Here is a 19,222-nt window from a genome sequence, read left to right on the forward strand (position 1 = left end):
TAAATATATTAAAGCAAGTTTCTTAAAAAATAGAAATTACAAAAATATTCCTGATTTAATAATAAATTATCACTTTTTTTATTAGATCTCAGGTTACATTTTTTGCCTGATTCACACTGGTTTCCTATTCTCTCGTACATTTTCATTGCAATTTACTACTATATATCATTATTACTAATTACAATATTTTAATAATCAACTTTAAATTTAATATTTGTAAATGTTATTGAAGCAACACTCTACTGCCTAATATATAATAAATACTGAGGTTTTTTTCCAAACATGTCCTTTGAAGGCAAGGAAAGAATGATTCAATGGTGCTAAAAAATTTTGGGAGTTAATTTAAACAGATTTGCTTCAAATCAAGATAGTTTTGTTTTTAAATTACTAAATATTTTTTATTCTGAACATATATATATATATATATATATATATATATATATATATATATATATATATATATATATATATGTATATATATATATATATATATATATATATATATATATATATATATATATATATATATATATATATATATATATATATATTGTATATATATTGTATATATATTGTATATATAGTAATGACGTAAAAAGATTTACATAACTCAAATGGAGTTATAATATTTAAAACATTCACACAATTCCAAATAACTAAATATAAAATTATAATTAAGATATAAAATATTTACATAGTTGTAGTTCTATGTAGAATAGTTAGATTATTCATAAAACTAGTATGGTTCAAAAAGATCAATACACACACACAAAATTATTTTTCAAAGGTTACCTGACATTAGGAAGAAGTATTAAACCAAGAACGGTATTATTATATTGTGTATTTAAATAGAGTTCGATAAGACTTTTAAGCAAATGTGACTGCAAATCTAAAAAACTTTTTGAACTTGAACTCTGTAAGTCTTCACTGTAAGTTTGACCTTGGAGGGTTAGGTTTACCAGAACAACAACTTCTAAAAGTCAAAATGTCAATGTTTTAAAAAACAGACTTTATAGTATCAATTAAAAAAAGAATTACTATTAAAGAACAAACCATTGCATTTATAAACATTGCATTTAATTTTTTCTGTTGAATTTCCTTCACATTGTTTGCCTCCATGATCAGGTCTTGGTTCAACACAAAAACGATATCGAACCCGATATCCGCCATTGCATGGTTTGTTACAGTCATCATATGCTGTCCATTCAGTCCAGCCACCATCAACTAAATCAATGTGCTTAATATTAATAAGTTTTAAAAATACTTGCTACCCAAATATTTCCAATTTAGATTAACCCATAATGCTATTTTTAATATATTTTATATATAATCATAATAACTTAAACGCCATTGAAAAATATATTTTGTTTATTGATTATTTTTGAAGATTCAAAATACTTTAAATGATGAAGCAGATTTACAGGATTAGTTTACAGGATGGTACTGTTAAAAATGACATGACATCAAAATCAATTTATGTCATGTTAAATTAAAATGGGTAAAAAAACATAAACTTCAACTTTATTGTAACTTCATTTGTTCAAATATATGTGTTTGAACACATGAAGAAAACATTTGAACACATAAAAAAAATATTGTGTAAAACACATATATTTTAATAATAAACCTAAAATTGGTAAAAATATTTTATATTTTAAAAAAGGCAAATATGTATGAAATAATAAAAAACAAAAATAAAATAATTTTATTTTAAACTTACTTGGACACATTTGTACATTGCAGAATATAAAATCATTAGGTGAGTCATAACATGGCAAACCACCATATTGTGGTTTGGGGTTGGTGCAAGTTCGCGTTCGATTTTGAAAACCCATTCCACACTGCTTGGTACAATTAATAGCCCAAGGTCCCCACTCTGTGTATCCTCCATCAACTAAAGTTTAATAAAAATTAAAAAAAATTTTTTAAATTATTTAAATACTGTTTACTTTTTTAATAATAAACATTTTAAATATATAAATATATACAAATACAGCTGTATGACAATTTATTATAGCCACCTATTAATTTTGATCATTTTGAAATATTATCTCAGTTTTTTTCATTTGAAGAATAAAAATTTATTATTGTAAGTTAATCTTTTGTTTAAAATGACGCATTAACTTAAAAAATTACTTTTGAAAAATAAATCACAAAAAAAAAAATTAGAATAATAGACTTAAATATGTGAAAAATTGTGGCTTTAATAAATTATCCCCAACTGTATATTAAGGTGCATCATTTTTCAACAATTTTTTCAAATTATTTGTAAGCATTTATAGGTGTTTCTGAAAATATTTCACCTAAAAATATGATGCACTTGTTCTGACATAATTACTTCTGGCAGCAGTTTGAGAGATTTTTCGTTTTCTAAACATCAGACATGCAAAAAAGAAAGCAGAAAGAACAAGTGCAGCTAAATATCAAGAAAACTTAATCCAAGAAGATGAAAAGTAGATGACTCATTAAGTACATTACCATTCATAAATATAGGAAGATCTAGGTTATTGCGATAACGATTGCTTGTAAAAAATTGAGTTTTATCTGAGTTAAAGTTCACAATCCACCAAGAGCCCCATGCCGTAGCAGAAGTGAGATCCTTCTCAAGCTCAAATGTCCCCTCCAAGCAATCAAAGAGTGTTGGCTTCTTATCATGGCTAAATAAATGGTAGTATCAACAGCAAACAATGCCACCTTAGATGTGAGAATATCTGGAAGATCGTTAATGTAAATTAAAAAGAGTATAGGGCCAAGGATTGAACCTTGAGGAACCCCTGAAGTTACAAGATATGAAGTAGAGTGCTGTCCATCAAGGATAACTTTTATACTGCATTTGAAAAGGAAGGAATCAATAATCTTAAAGATGTTACCAGATACACAGTAAGAAGAAAGCTTATGGAGAAGACCAGCATGCCAAACATCATCAAAAGCTTTAGAAATATCAAGAGCGATAGCCTTAACCTCTTCAACTCTGTCTAATGCACGATGAAACCTAGCGGTTATTACTGTTAAAAACCAGCTGTAGAACGAGAAGATCGGAATCCATATCGATGATCAGAAAGTAAGTTATTAGATTCAAGATAAGAAATTAAGTGTTTGTTAATTAAAGATTCAAAAACCTTGCTTATGATAGGATGAAGACTAATGGGACGGTAGTTAGACGAGTCAGATCGCTCTCCAGAATTTTTGAAAATAGGGATAACAAATGCTGCTTTCCAGCATGCCAGAACACAAGACTCTGATAAGCACTTGAAAACAAGACTCTGATATTTTTCAGCTGTTGATGGAATCAGCCTTTCTGAGAGCTACCACAGAGCTGGCCTCAGAACCATAAAACTGAGTTTTAGAGCTGTACCCTCATTAGGAGATAATAGAATGAGTTGCCTAGTCACATAAACAGAGACACAAGCAAAACCCATGCATTGAGTGAAGAAGATCCAGCGTTCAACATCCTAAATTGGAAACAATGTATTAAAAATACATCAGCGCCAGCCTAATAGATGAAGAAGGGGTGCGAGGCTGGTCAACAGATAGAATCTGTTTACCCCTTTGGATAAATCAAAGTTCAAAAAGTTTGGCAAAGTTAAAAGTATGTTCAATTTTGCAAATATGCACTTGCTAATTTAGTATTTCCAAGAGATGATTATAAAGAACTAGTCGAACTTACACTCACCGACTTATGTTTATGCTCTGGGATCAGTTTCCCATGCACATTTTATGGAAAAGTTGATATATGATCTTTAATTTTAAGTTTTTAGTAAACAGTTCTACCAATGGCTAGTTTACAAAAAGAAAGTAAAAGAACTTATTTCTCAATTCTGAGAAATAAGTTCTTCTACTTTCTTTTTGTAGAACTCAATGATGATGAGAAAGAGAAAGTTGCAAAAGTTCTTTTCTTACAACCTGTTCCTACACACTTTGAGAAGTCTGAAAGTCTTATCCTTCTAAAAGATCTAGACTTCACCCAGGAGAAACCACCTAGCTTGTCACAATGAGTGGAACTTGGGATTTATTTTCAGTCTGTTAAATTTGAGTAAAGACGATGATAAACCTTGAAGTGATGGTCTTCATTTTTATGGGGCTTTGTCAATTAATTTAAAACTTTCATTGAACTTGTTGGCTGACAATATGTAGTCAATGACTGCTCTGAACTGCCAATAAAGCTTGTATCAGAGTTTGTTAATTTTGTTCACAATGAGAAGGTCAGACAAGATATGTTGGCCATTCACCAAAGTAGAGATCAATTCAGGGAGTTCAAAAAAGTACAAACAATGGAGTTTGGCAAAAAAAAAGGGCGCTTATAAAGCATAATTCGAAGAATAGTTATTTGATTTTTCACTAAAAACAAGAAAAAAATGTGTTGAGTTTTACAAACTGTTTTTGAAGAAAATCTTTTCTAGATTGATTTATCAATCAAGAAAAGATGTTGACAATATTGTTACGTAATTTTTTTAGCTGAAAATTTATTTTTTTACTTTAACTATCCCAGCTACTTGAGATTGAGCAAAATAAAATTGTTGATATAAAATGCATATTTTACAGCATATATATATGAAAATAAAACTTATTGGTACATAAAGATTTTGTAAAAAAAAAAAAAAAAAAGAAGAAGTAAAATGGGTGGGGAGGGGAAAAAAACGAACCCTCCACCACCCACCGCTAGCCCTCCTATAGGTGGTCCTTATATTAGAAATTATTTTTAAAATTAAATTTTGGCTTAAATTAATTTTCATAAAAAAAATTTGATAAGATTTATCACAGAAAGTATGAGAGGTAAAGAAATTTGTCAATTGATAGATCCATAAAATTAACTAAAATTAAAATGCTTCTAACATTATTCCAGGGTCAAAACAATGCATTTTTTTGAAAATTTAACTTTCCATCCAATTCCAAATTAATCTTTAGGCCTTTTAGAGTTCATAGAAAAACATTGGCATTTCCTTTTAATGTTTAAGGTTCTCACTTTTTGGTTAAAAAAATGGGAGTTTTAGGGTATGGGTTTAGATAACACCTCTGAGGTAACACTGAAATAGGTTGCTGCCAAAGGCTTCAGTACATAAATCAATTATTTTACAACCTGCTGCCACAAAGGAGTGCTGCTACATTGATTGAGAGTTAGGCATGGGGCAGCAACCCTTTTTTTCATTATTCTTTGTTTTTCTTTTTTTTCCAAAATATTCATATATATATATATATATACATATATATATATATATATATATATATATATATATATATATATATATATATATATATATATATATATATATATATATATATATATGTATATATATATATATATATATATACATACATATATGTATAAATATGTGTGTATATATATATATATATATATATATATATATATATATATATATATATATATATATATATATATACATATATATATATCATTTGTGCATAACAAACTTAATTTGAGTTATTAATGCTTGGATATTAATATAGATAATATATATCTTGATATATTTATATATGTTATATACAGGCCTCAGCAGGAAGCAAGAGCTTTTGCTCTCTCTCCCACACTTCCCTAATACAAGAGCAATTTACAGCTCTTACAAAAGTATAATTTTTTCTCTCACAAGTATAATTATCATTGTAACTAAAATGAAAAACACTGTCATTTTTATTGAGAAAAAAAAACTTACTGCATAATAAACTGCAATGCTTTTTAAAAAGCACAGTTGTTGCAACAAATGTTTTTGATTAGATTGGAAAACAAAATTTTATTTTTTATAAATCTATCAATTTATACACCAATCAAAAGCTCAATAAAAATGAAGCAAAAAAAATAATAAAAACACTATATGGAAAAAATTAACTGATAACAAGTTAAAGGGCTTTAAAAATTTATAAGTCAAGGAGGTAATATAGATATAAAGTATTGCATGCAAAAATAAATTACAGTTGTTTTTTTAAAATGACAGCGTACATAATTTTGAAAAATTTTTATTTATTCAAAATATAAAATAAGTTTATTTTTTTAAAATACATCAGCGCCAGCCTAATAGATGAAGAAGGCTATGCTACAATTGCATAGAGTGTTACTTAAGAGATCAACAGCAGAGTATCAAGATAAGTGGTATGTACTCAGAATGGATAAAAGTAACAAATGGAATCCCGCAGGATTCAGTTTTTGGTCCAATTTTATTCTTGATATTTTTCAATGATTTTACTGATTTAACTTCAGCTGAAAAAAAAACACTTTGATAAGACAATCAAGTCTATAGTGCTTTCACCCTGAAATTATTAAAAACTGAATAATTCTATAATTTTTAACGTTTGGAATAGGAAAGGAGATTTTCCTTTTTAATATAATTGTTCTATCAATCCCATGGGGCTGGTTGTAAGTGGTATGCATGATTTTTTTTTTTGCTTTAATTTGTTACAAAATTCTTTTTTGTATGTACACAAAAGAATTTTGTAACAAATTAAAGCAAAAAAAAAAATCATGCATACCACTTACAACCAGCCCCATGGGATTGATAGAACAATTATATTAAAAAGGTACAAAAGTCCGAAACTGGTATAACAGTTGTTTAAAAAAACTTGAAACAAACAGAAGAAATATAAGCGATTTTTTTCTATGATTTATTTTAAATATCATATAATTTAAAATAGAAAAATATAGCAAGTAAAAATGGTTAAAAGGCATTGAAGTGCAGATTTATTTGAATTTTCGTTAATTGACTGGAACTTGTGTTTGTATTGTCAGGTGAAGACCACCGAGAGTTTAATTTATCCAGGTAATTTTATAAAAAAAAACCACAATTCTAGATATGAAATCTACATATAAAAAAGTGGCCATAATCATAGAAAAATTTAAAAGAATAGGTGAGTCACCAATCACAATATTATTTGACATGGTCGATACAAATATTCTAATGGATAAATTCATTCAGCATGATGCAAAGTTTCATAAGTTGTGTAATAATAAATTAGCGATATGAAGTAAGAAAGAGCTAAAAAACATGTACTAAACCAACTAAAGTACAAGAAGAAAGATGATGGTGTTGAGCATAATTTTTGTTCAATCATTCAGCTTATAAGTAAGAGAACTTCTTTAAGAGCAGCTTATAAAACCATTTCGAAATGTTTTTTCTGTGAAAGGTCTGATGATGCACTTCATCAGGTTTCAACATTTAAATTGCAAAAACGTGTTAGAAAGTGTGCCACTATCCTTGAAGATAGTATTTTGTTAGGTAAGCTTAGTGCTGGTGACATGATAGCCCAAGATACTATGTGTCACTCTACTTGTCTGCTAAGTATCTATAGATGATCTAATAGAAAAGAGTTCGATAAAATGTCATGCAATAATTCTGAAAAACAAATCGATTGCCATGTTCTTACTGAACTTAAACAGTGTAAGATACAAGAAGCGAAGTATAAAGATAACCATGTCTTTAAATTAGTTGACCTTGCTGAAATATACCATAAAAAGGTTACTGAACTTGGTGGAAATACTTCTCTAAAAATCCATACAACAAAGTTAAAGCAAAGATTGTTGGCGCATGTAGAAAATCTAAGGGAATGTTTTGAAGAATCATTATGAAAAGAATTATGAAGACGAATCTTTCATATTATCTGAAGCAGCTAAAAAATTGCGGCGAGAAAATTGTATCGGATCTTGAAATTTCTAATTTAGAGTTTTCTGAAAAAAAAAAAAAAACAGTTGTCAAACCTTCCTGATTCATACACTGAGAATTTTAATGAAAGACTCGAAATGGAAAACTATTCCAACGTCTGTTTAGACAACTTTTCTCAGGAACTTACACCCAAAATAGACTTGGAAAAAATGTAAGACTTACAGGCACATCATCTTGTGCATATTATATGTTTATATAGTTAATCAAAGATAGATATAAACAATTTTTATTTTATTTCAGATGGTTGTACCACATTGAAGATGTACTACTATTAAGGGAAATATCAAAAACAATTTCCATATAACTTGGTCAGCATTTAATGCATCACAGATTAATGCCGTCAAAGTTATTGATCATTCGCATTGCTCCCATTATTCTGTGAATCTTCTAAATCTGCTGCCATAATCAAACATGGAATGGATGTCATCAAGACAGCTGTTGATTTTTTAAATAAAGGTCAAACACCTGTCATTACTATTGACTAGTAATTGTATTCCTTGGCTTAACAAATACAGTGGAATTGGAAAGAATACAACAGAGAAAAAGTTTTTGTCATTATGATGGGGCCACTTCATATTGAAATGGCTGCACCTAAAATAATTGGAAATTGGTTGAAAGATTCCAGGTGGTGTTCTGCTTTAGTTGAAGCAGAGATTTCATCAGCAGGGAAAATGGAGAGTGGAAGTTTTGATTTGCATAGGCAGGGCATGTGCCATACACTGTACCATACCCATTACTTGCGCTGGTTATCCGTACATTTAGCAGATATGATTCAACTGGAAAAAACAAATCCTGAAATTGCAAGACTATTTCAGAATGGCATGTTTGTTGTAAACAAATAAATTTTTTTTTTCAATTGAGTTAGACCATGCACATGAGCAAAATAACAAATGCGTCAAAGGAGAGGAAGGTTTTTTTTTAATCACAATAATAATAAAATGTCCATTTAAGAAGCTTATCTAAAAATATGAAATTGGTTGAAGATGTTTTGGTAATAATTTTTTCTTATTTATAAGTGAAACACCCATGCATTAAAAATAAAAAATTTCAAACTTTATTAAGGTGCAATTGGATGGATGGAAGATTCTCAAGAACTACCTCTCTGAATGATTTGTAGACCTGAGTTAGCTCGATGCATAAATGAATTTGAATCAAATTTATCATAAGCAGAAAATGATGAAGGGTCATTAAATATAAGATTGCCATAATTAAAAAATATTTAAACTGTATATTAGAAATAGATGTTTAGAGCTCACATGGCTCGCTATGTTGGTTTTAAGAGAGCTTTTCTCCGCTCTTGGGCTCATTTACTCCTGCTGAGGCCTGATTTTAAAACAGTTCCAGCACCATATCCTACTTCTAAAACTAAAAGCTTATGGAATAAATGAGAAATGCTACAATTGCATGGAGTGTTACTTAAGAGATCAACAGCAGAGTATCAAGATAAGTGGTATGTACTCAGAATGGATAAAAGTAACAAATGGAATCCCGCAGGATTCAGTTTTTGGTCCAATTTTATTCTTGATATTTTTCAATGATTTTACTGATTTAACTTCAGCTGTTGCAGATAATTCATATTTGCAGATGATACTAAGTTATACAAATTACTTACTGTATATATAATATGATATTATAGCAAACTGCCAAGTATATGGAAACTAAGTTTTAATCTCAAAAAATATGAAGTTATGCACTTAGGACCAACAAACACAAAACTCATTTATAAACTTGTCAATACACATCTTATTATCTCAATTAATCTAATAAAACTCTTTTATATCTTGGTAGACTGTAGTTTGACTTTTTCTACTCATGTAACACTGCAAATAAAAATGTTGGAGTGATTAAAAGATCATTTGTAAACCTCAATATACTTATGTACTTTAATTTTTTTATTGTATGTATCAAATATTACTTTTATAGACATACATTTATTAATTTATTTGTGACTCACGATCTGTTAATTCCTCTAATCATAAACCTCTGAGATTTATGAGAAACACATTTGTCAATAAGTAACAGGAAAAACAAACAGGAAAAACTAAAGCAACAAAAAAAAGAAATCAAAAAACATATTTGCAAAGTTTAAAAATTATTGGCCAGACAATTTTCAAGTATGCAATGAAGATATTAACTTATTAAGAGATTTAACTGCAAGATTTTCAAAAGCAAATCCTACATACATAAGATTTTACAGAAATAGATTACCTAAGAACCTTTATTACCAGGAATACTATCTATATAGATATTACTTGAAATATATTTCCTAAAGTTAAAACAGATTTGAGATGCATGAACTAGATTTAATCTGTGGATTGGGTTAACTGGGAAATAAATAACTCAACTTTTTCCTGCAATGCCCTGCAACCTCTTACCTGTCATGAAGATTTAGAGGATATGTTTATTGATGTTATAATTAAATCACAAGAAACTGAAATTGATGATAGATGAGGAAAGAGAAGATGTCAACAAAATTGCTCTTTACTTTTTTCTTTTTACTATTTATTTACAGCCTTTGATTTCTGAAGTCATCCATCATAGCACAAACGAGGTCTAAATGATCTCAATGCTTTTAAAGTACCCAATAACATAAAGGAGAATAATAAAATATTAGGTAAAAGCCTTTAAAGTTTTCTTTTCAGACATACACAATACTGAGCTGAAGATGCTGTTATTGAATCACTTGCAGAAAAAATCCTTAACTTTGCAATAAATAACAAAAGATATATACTGGATAATATATATATATATATATATATATATATATATATATCTTTAAAATAATATCAAATGGATAAATTTTAAATAATGCAATATACATTCAAGCAGTGTCTTTTTTTAAAAAATTCTATTTTAAAAGTCATTAATACTTATTTACTTTAGTAAAAACTAAAATAAATAAATACTAATGCCTTTTAATAATAATAACATATAATAATAACGAATAAAATATAATTAATAAATATTAATATTTATTTATTTAATTAAAAATAAGGTATATAAATATTAATGACTCTGGAAAATGTACAGCTGTCAGACTATTTTACATGCATAAGAAATGTTTTTAGTTATAAGCAAATAAATGAACTATTTAATAATAGCAGTTTTGCGTTTGTTTTTTTTTAGTATTCTGATTCACTTCCAACAAGACTGCAAGCAACCACTATTAAGTCGGGAGTTACTAGAAAAAAAGAATACAGTCATAGAACAAGGAAACGATTGACAGACTTTAAAAGTTATAGGTTGTATGAATCAGGAAAACACGAAGATAGGAGAAAGTTCCAAAGGATTGAAGTGCAGGGAAAAAATCTAGTCAAATAAAAGTTTTTAGAGCATGCAGGGACAGACACAGTAAAAGAACGAGACTTTGCTAAATGACGAGTCAAGTAAGAATGAGTTTTAGTTGATGAAACTAAAGATATTAGCCTCTTTGAGCAGCAACCATGATTAGTAGAAAAAGAAAAGAGATGCAACTCTATGATAATGGGAAAGAGGCTCAAGCTTACCAGATAGAGTGGGTCTAACTATGTTTACAATGCGTTTTTGGACCTTGTCTAGAAGAGAAAGAGCATCATTAGAAGAACCAGTCCAAATATGACAACAGTATTCTATACAGGGGCAAATAAGAGATTTGTAGAGATAGAGAGTGGAATCAGGAGATAGAAAATGGCAAGCATGATAAAGAGAAGCAACCTTAGCAGATGCTAATTTAGCAATCCATTCTATGTATGGTTTCCAAGAAAGGTAAGCAGTAAACGATAATCCAAGACAACATAAAGAAGAGGACTCAGTCGGATTCAAGTTCAGCTGCCTGTTCTAAGCAATTGAAAAGAGAATAATTTTTGTCAAGGAGTATAAAGTTGAATTACCAGCAAGAGAGCTACTTTAGATGTAAGGTTGTCAGGAAGATCATTAATGCAGGAAGATCATTAATGTAAACAAAACAAGACCAAGGACAGAGCCTTAAGATACCCCAGAAGTTACTGGAAATAAAGAAGAGTGTTGGCCTTTGAGGATGACTTTAATAAAGCAGTTAAAAAAAAAGGATTTGGTAATCTTAATAATTTTCCCAGATACACCATATGAAAAAACCTTATGGAGAAGACCAGCATGCCAAACCTAGTCAAAAGCCTTAAATATGTCAAGAGCAAAGAAAAAAAAGGCTCAGTCAAGCACTTATTATATAGTTTAAACAATTTTTAATTAAAAAATAAAAATATTTAATTTTAGTTTTACAATGAACAAAATTTTTATTGTTTTAACACTATGTCAAAAAGATTTTCATTCATATGCTAATAAAACATATGGAAATATTGAAGAAACATAATACCAAAAAATATATTTTTTACCAACAAATTAAAAATCCAATTAGTCACAAATTATTCAAACTTATATGTTTTTTAAGAACTTTAAAATAGGACCTTATTTTAACAACCAATTAAATAAAAATGGATGGAAATATTGAAGATAAATAATAAAGAGTACTTTAATATATAAAATAGGATTTTATATATTAAATTTAGTAATTTTGTTATTTTAAATAAAATTAAGGAAAAGATAAAATCTCTAAAACTAAATTAATTCTTGTATTACATCAATAACCACAACTATGTATTACATCAATAACCACAACTAATTTTATTTAAAAAAAGAACCTTTTTCAAAAAATTTTATTATTTAAATATGTTATGATCTATTTAGACAGGACAGAAACGTCACAGAGAAGGAGTTGCAATTTATTCAAAAAGTTACTTGAATGTAATTGAATTAAGCTTTTTTCAAATTCATTTTGGTTTACTTTTGAACATTCTGAACCTTATTGCTTACAGTTAGTTTGAAGTGAAAACATAGTTTTTCCAGCAGCAGTAACATGGTAGCAGTATAAAATTGGATGCATATACTGCCTACTGAAAATTGCCAACAAAATTCTAAATTGTATAACTTTAGCTAAAGAATCTATTGGTAAGCTGTTTTCAGGACTATTAATTTTTAATTATCCTAACATTGTTTAGAACAATGACAACTTTTATGTCACCTTATCTAAATAAAGATATTGAAATTTTAAAAATATTTAAAAACACACTTCAAAAATATTACACAACCTTTATAACCTTAATTACGCTAGCCACTGTTTTACCATTAAAAATATTACACAAACTTTGTAACCTTAATTACTCTAATAACGCAAATGGGGAGATCTAATTCAAAAATATAAACTAGAGAATTTCACTAATAAAGTAGTCTGGCACAAAAATCCTATAAAGATTTCTCCTTGAGTTGACCAATATGGCAGAGATATTACAAAGAACTGTGCTAAATGGCATCATTTCTTTAATAATAAAGTTGTTTCCATGTAGAATTTATTACCAAACAATGTTGTCATGTAACAAAGCACAGACTTTTAAAAATTGCTTAGACAAAGACATTAAACAAAATTTAATATTTTTAAATTATCATTAAATATTTTTAAAAGTTTAATGATACTGCAAATTAAAAGTGAAAATGAAAGCGCAGTACTAAAGTTACTACAACTATCCACAAACATTCTTCAGTGTTTAATGTTCATCAACTGCTGAGATGCTTTACACAAAATGACAATAAAAGTTTTTTTTGCATGTTTATATTATAATTTATTAATAACTTTATGCAATTACTATTAAAATTTATTGTATCGGTAACCATGGGAATTCAATTGGCATTTTGACAAACTAACTGTTAGCAATTCAACAGATTTTTTTGTTAAAATATTTGCTGACAGTGTTTGTTACAATTTGTTCTCTGACAAATAATCACCATTGTCAACTGACAAAGATGCTTTTTTCTGAAATATATAATATATATTTCAGAAAAAAGCATCGTTCTCAGTTCGTCACGTTGGTTTGACAGGGTTCTAACTGAAATTTTTTATAATAGCAGAATTTGAAAAAATATATTTTCTTATTTTTAATGTTTAATTAAAATTGTTTACATTGTTTTTTATTTGCTTATGCATTCTTTTTTTGATTGATGTATAAAAATACATAAATAAATAAAAAAATAATTATATAAATATTTTTATTTAGACATAAAAAAAAAAAGAAAAAAAGATTTATTTGCTATTCTCCTAATATAAAAAAATCACTTAAAACCTTGTCAAAGCAACATGACAAGTTGACAATGGTGATTTTTGTCATATTATAATTGCATAAACACGCACAAGATTCTTTTTTTTTAAGCTTTGATTTTTATTTCAGAAAATTTTTTTAATATTGAAAATTTTAAAAATATTTACTAAAAGCATTGAATCAAGCTGCCTAAACAGAAACTACCCAAACACTAACTGCCCAAACACTAACCTTTATTTAATGTAATGTACTAAAGCAAAGCATTATAAGAAATGAATAAAAAGTAAATTTTAATATACAACATACTTGGACAGGGAAAAGTATTGCAAAATTCAGTTTCATAGCTTTTACCAAAGCAACTGCTAGTACTTAGACATTGTCGGGACCTTTTTTTTTGCCCAATATTGCAGGGATTAGAACAGTTGGACCAACTACCCCATCCTCCAAAGCCAATGTCAGCTAAATAAAAAGTATAACTATTACAATATAAAAATCTAAAACTGAAAAAACAATTTTAATGTTCTAACATTGATTTTATGTATTCATCTAAAGTTGATTGTTTTAAACACATGTACTTTTAATTAACAACATGAAAGATTCTAATAAAAAAAAAACATTGAAAAAAATTGATTCATTCTTTGCCTATTTTCTTTTATTATATATATATATATATATATATATATATATATATATATATATATATATATATATATATATATATATATATATATATATATATATATATATATATATATATATAATTTTTCTTATTTACTTATTATTATATTGTTATTTTTATTTTTATTAAATTCACTTTCCTAAGACTCTAGAGCAGACCACTACAGTTGAGAAAGTTGCTCTTTCTTTTTATTATTTGAAACTCTCTCAGTCTTAAACTCCAAAACAGGAAACTTGCATGGAACTTGCTGCACTGTAGTTGTGAGTCGAGATGTTTTCTGCATATCTTTTTCAAAAAGATATGCAGACCAAAGTTACAAAAGAGGTAATAATACTTGAAGTGGAGATAATGATCGATAAGTCTCTCTTGAAGTACAGAAGCAACAAAGTTTGTTAAAACTAGATTTTGAACTTCTTTTACATTTTGAAGAACAAATTTATTATTATTTATTATTTTATTAAACAAACTCATTTCAACAAAGAAGGATGCAGGTAAAAAAAGCTTTAAATTTAAAAATGATGCGGGTAAAAAATTTCAAGTTAGTTAAGTAACTATAAATTTTTATGAAGCATTGATACTTGTAGAAAAAAAAAATTGCTTGGTGGAACAAGAGACAATAGCTCATTTAAGCAGAAAATATGGTAGAACTTTTAGAAAGGAAAATGAGAAACAACTTTACAGCAATGTGATAGAGTTCAAGTTTAGTTGCTAGGTCAAAGCAACTAAAACCAGGTCCAAGCACATTCTAAGTTGGGTCCAATTTCATTCTATGCTAGGTCCAAACATATTCTATGTTAGGACCAACTACATTCTATGTTAGGTCCAACTACATGTGATATTATAAGAATATCTGTTGAAAATTTATTTAGTGAGTTAGTTCTTAACCATTTATCTTAGTAAGTTAGTTTAATTTAAATATGATAAAACCAAGTCTGATTAAAGCTACTTTTTATAATATTCCTCCTTTTATAACTTTTTTAAAAAAGAACTTCTGACTATTTAAACATAATTTACTTACCCACAAGTCAGAAATTGATCTTTTAGGTTTGATTTTAAAACAACCAAAAAATTTTAATAGATTCTATTTAAGAAACCAGTAGAGTGTACAAAACTGCAAAAAAAATATATAGTTCAACAAAATCAAACTTACATAGTACATCACATTTACAAAATCGTTTTATTCCAGAGGGACTAAGAGCAGAACAGTTTATAAAACTTGATCTGTTCAGATAACCAATACATACGCTGCTTTTTTCTATAATGCTAGGATTCCATTCATCTTTCCATAGTTTTTCTTTTAAATTAGTGGTATTAGCGCATGTAATATTAAAATCCATAAGCATTTGATACCAGTTTTGGTATTCTAACACTGGATTGCATAGAAAACCTGCATTTATAAATTATAAGACTATTTAGAATAAAAAATTTTGAGAAAAAAACTTTATTAATACTGATGATGATGATGACAACAATGATGATTAAATAAATGATGATGATGATGATGATGATGATGATGATGATGATGATGATGATGATGATGATGATGATGATGATGATGATGATGATGATGATGATGATGATGATGATGATGATGATGATGATGATGATGATGATGATGATGATGATGATGATGATGATGATGATGATGATATGAATGTGGGGTAACACAATTCAAATGTTCTGTATTACAACTTTTTGTATGGAAAAGCACCTGTTGTTTGTTATTGCAATGTCATGTCACTTATGCAACATGATTTAAACCTTGTTTTTAAAACAGCTATTCCTTTGTAATTTATCAAAATATTTACTTAAAATTTGTTAAGCAGAGTAAGACATTTTCGTAATAAAATAAAAATTTATCTGTTAAAAGTGAATTTACGAAAATCTAATGTCAATTGTCAATACAATAAATGTGTTTTTACACATGTGTTAAATAAGTAATTTCTGTTAAATTTGAACAAAATTTATTTATTACAAATTTTATACAAAAAAGCACTTTTACCTAAAAGTGGAGAAGAAACTTTTAACTAGTCTAATATTTAAATAGATTTCAGTATATATAATGTGGAAATTAAAATAGCTCAAAATTTTTAGTTTTGTGACTTAAGCATGTTTTGCAGTTAGGGTCTTTATATATTATATACCACATTGTCATATATGCATATGTAACCAAGCTGTTTCTTGTTGTACAACGTATTTCTAGTGTACTAAGTATATTAATTATTATTTTTGACAGACACAACTTTTAAAATGTTTTTCAAAATTAAAGTTACTTTGTTTTGTTTGTTTTTTGCCATATTTTAAAAGTATGGTTGATTACAAGCTGGTTATTTTAAAAAACTTATTTTTGGTCTATAAAAAATTATAATTCAAAAACATACTTTTATTATTTTTATAAAAGTACTTTTTAAAAATCGTTCAAAATTATTCATTTAAATTGTACCTAAAACACATCATGTCCTTAAAATGAGACCTTTTGTCCAATGTAACTGGCAATGCAAGCACTACATTGGTATAGGTGACAAATACAGATTTTTCTTTAGTTCTACAAATCTGTTGGAAGGAATATATATATATATATATATATATATATATATATATATATATATATATATATATATATATATATATATATATATATATATACAGTGTCCGACAAAAAAAAAGCTTAGGTAAACTCTCAAAAAATTACAGCAAAAAAGAATGACAATCAAATATTTTTTACAATATATATATTTTTTAATACTATTTCAGGAAGAAATAATTCATTTCAATAGTGTATCTTTAACATTCTAGAAATATCTTTGGGCAAACTACAAGCACATGTTTACGTCATTTTATTATTTGTCAATTAGAGCTTGACATGTCGAATTCCGGACAAATTTTAGGCGAGTTGTGAAAAAAAAAATTTATTGTGAGCAAAAACAAAATTCTAAATTATTTTTCTTGCTTCAATTGTTGCTTTTTCTATCAAAGCATCCAAGTCGAACAATACACCAGACAACTCAAAAAAAGATAAGAAAACAACTCACTGAGTTTGAAAAGGGCCAAATTGTGGCATGGCATGCAAGTGGATACACTTACCATGAAATTGGAAAAAAATTGAATCGATGGTGCACTACAATTCTAAGATTTTTGTTCAAGTATTATTTGACGGGAAGTTTTAAACGCAAAGAAGGGAGCGGAAAAAGGCGTAAAACAACTGCCAGAGAGGACAGATTAATTAGAAGAGAGGTTCGAAAGAATAGAAAGATAACAGCAGCTGAAATGAAGAGAAATTTTAAACTGGATGTTGACGAACGGACGGTTCTTCGAAGGATCCATTCTATTGGGAAATTTAAATCTTATTGGAGCGTTAAAAAACCATTTATTTCTGAAAGTAACCGGAAAAAAAGACTTCAATGGGCAAAGCAATATCAGAATTGGACAATCGAACAATGGAAAAATGTTTTTTGATGAGTCACCATTTTGTTAGCGCTTCAGTGGACGGTCGCGTGTTTGGCGGTTACATAATGAACATTACAATCCATTAGTAACACAGCCAACAGTAAAGCACGATAAAAAAGTGAATGTTTGGGGATGTTTTACTTCATCAGGTGTTGGTCGTTTGTATAAAATTCCTGGTATTATGGACAGTAAAATGTACAAACAAATCTTAATTCATCAACTGATACCTAGTGCAAATGAGCTCTTTAAAGATAAAAGTTGGGTCTTTCAGCAAGATAATGACCCGAAACATACGGCAAACAATGTGAAAAATTATTTGCAGAACAAAAAATTAGTGGTTCTTTCTTGGCCAGTTCAAAGTCCTGATCTGAACTCTATCGAGAATCTCTGAAGTATATTGGATCATGGAATCAAGACAAGAGCTCCAAAAAATGTAGAAGAGTTGTTTCAAATTCTTTAAAATCAATGGAAGAACATTTCTGGGGAACTCTTACAATCACTTGTTGAGAGTATGCCTCGTCGGTGCAAGGCAGTGATCAAAAGCCGTGGCTTCACCATAAAGTATTAGTTTGGTCTATTTCGTTATTTCAATAAAAATTCTCAAATTTTTGTCATTTTTGTTTTGTTTTTTTTCTATCTAAGAATCAATGCACCAAATAAAAATTTTTTGTTTATTTTTTTCTATATTGGTTGTAAAAATTTAGTTGAGTTCTCTTGCATGTCTATCTAAGCTTTTTTTTTGTCGGACACTGTATATATATATATATATATATATATATATATATATATATATATATATATATATATATATATATATATATATATATATATATATATATATATATATATATATATATTGGATTTTCAATATATATATATATATATATATATATATATATATATATATATATATATATATATATATATATATATATATATATATATATATATATATATATATTGGATTTTCAATATATATATATATATATATATATATATATATATATATATATATATATATATATATATATATATATATATATTGAAAATCCAAAACCACACAAAATACTGCATTGGTTTCATTCACTCCAAGGTACTACAGCTGCAAAACAAAATATATATTTACAAATAAATATATATATATCAGGCCTTGTTACGAGATTTCGCTGCGTAGCGAAAACGCGTAACGCATTTCTAAGTAACTCAACTCAGCAAATATATTTTGCATCGTTAGAAGTTATATTGTGTCAGTAGCGTCTTTTCAAGTACCGCATTGTAATTAAAGTTATTTTATTAACGCGTTAAAAATCATACAAACAGTTTGT

The 19,222-nt window shown here is 27.6% G+C and overlaps 1 protein-coding gene across 1 annotated transcript in view; it reads right to left on the reverse strand.

Annotated features, from left to right (window-relative positions):
- LOC100202641 (uncharacterized) overlaps positions 1–19,222 on the reverse strand; it is a 106,216-nt gene that overhangs the window by 42,505 nt on the left and 44,489 nt on the right. Inside the window, exons 8-12 of the mRNA XM_065790648.1 lie at positions 15,601–15,837; positions 14,078–14,230; positions 1,721–1,894; positions 1,054–1,224; positions 793–973 (exon numbers count right to left, since the gene is read on the reverse strand). Of these exons, the coding sequence (XP_065646720.1) occupies positions 793–973; positions 1,054–1,224; positions 1,721–1,894; positions 14,078–14,230; positions 15,601–15,837 (916 nt within the window). The remainder of the gene's footprint in view (positions 1–792; positions 974–1,053; positions 1,225–1,720; positions 1,895–14,077; positions 14,231–15,600; positions 15,838–19,222) is intronic.

The sequence above is a fragment of the Hydra vulgaris genome, chromosome 02 (genome assembly GCF_038396675.1).
Source record: "Hydra vulgaris chromosome 02, alternate assembly HydraT2T_AEP".
In the NCBI taxonomy this organism is placed as follows: Eukaryota; Metazoa; Cnidaria; class Hydrozoa; order Anthoathecata; family Hydridae; genus Hydra; species Hydra vulgaris.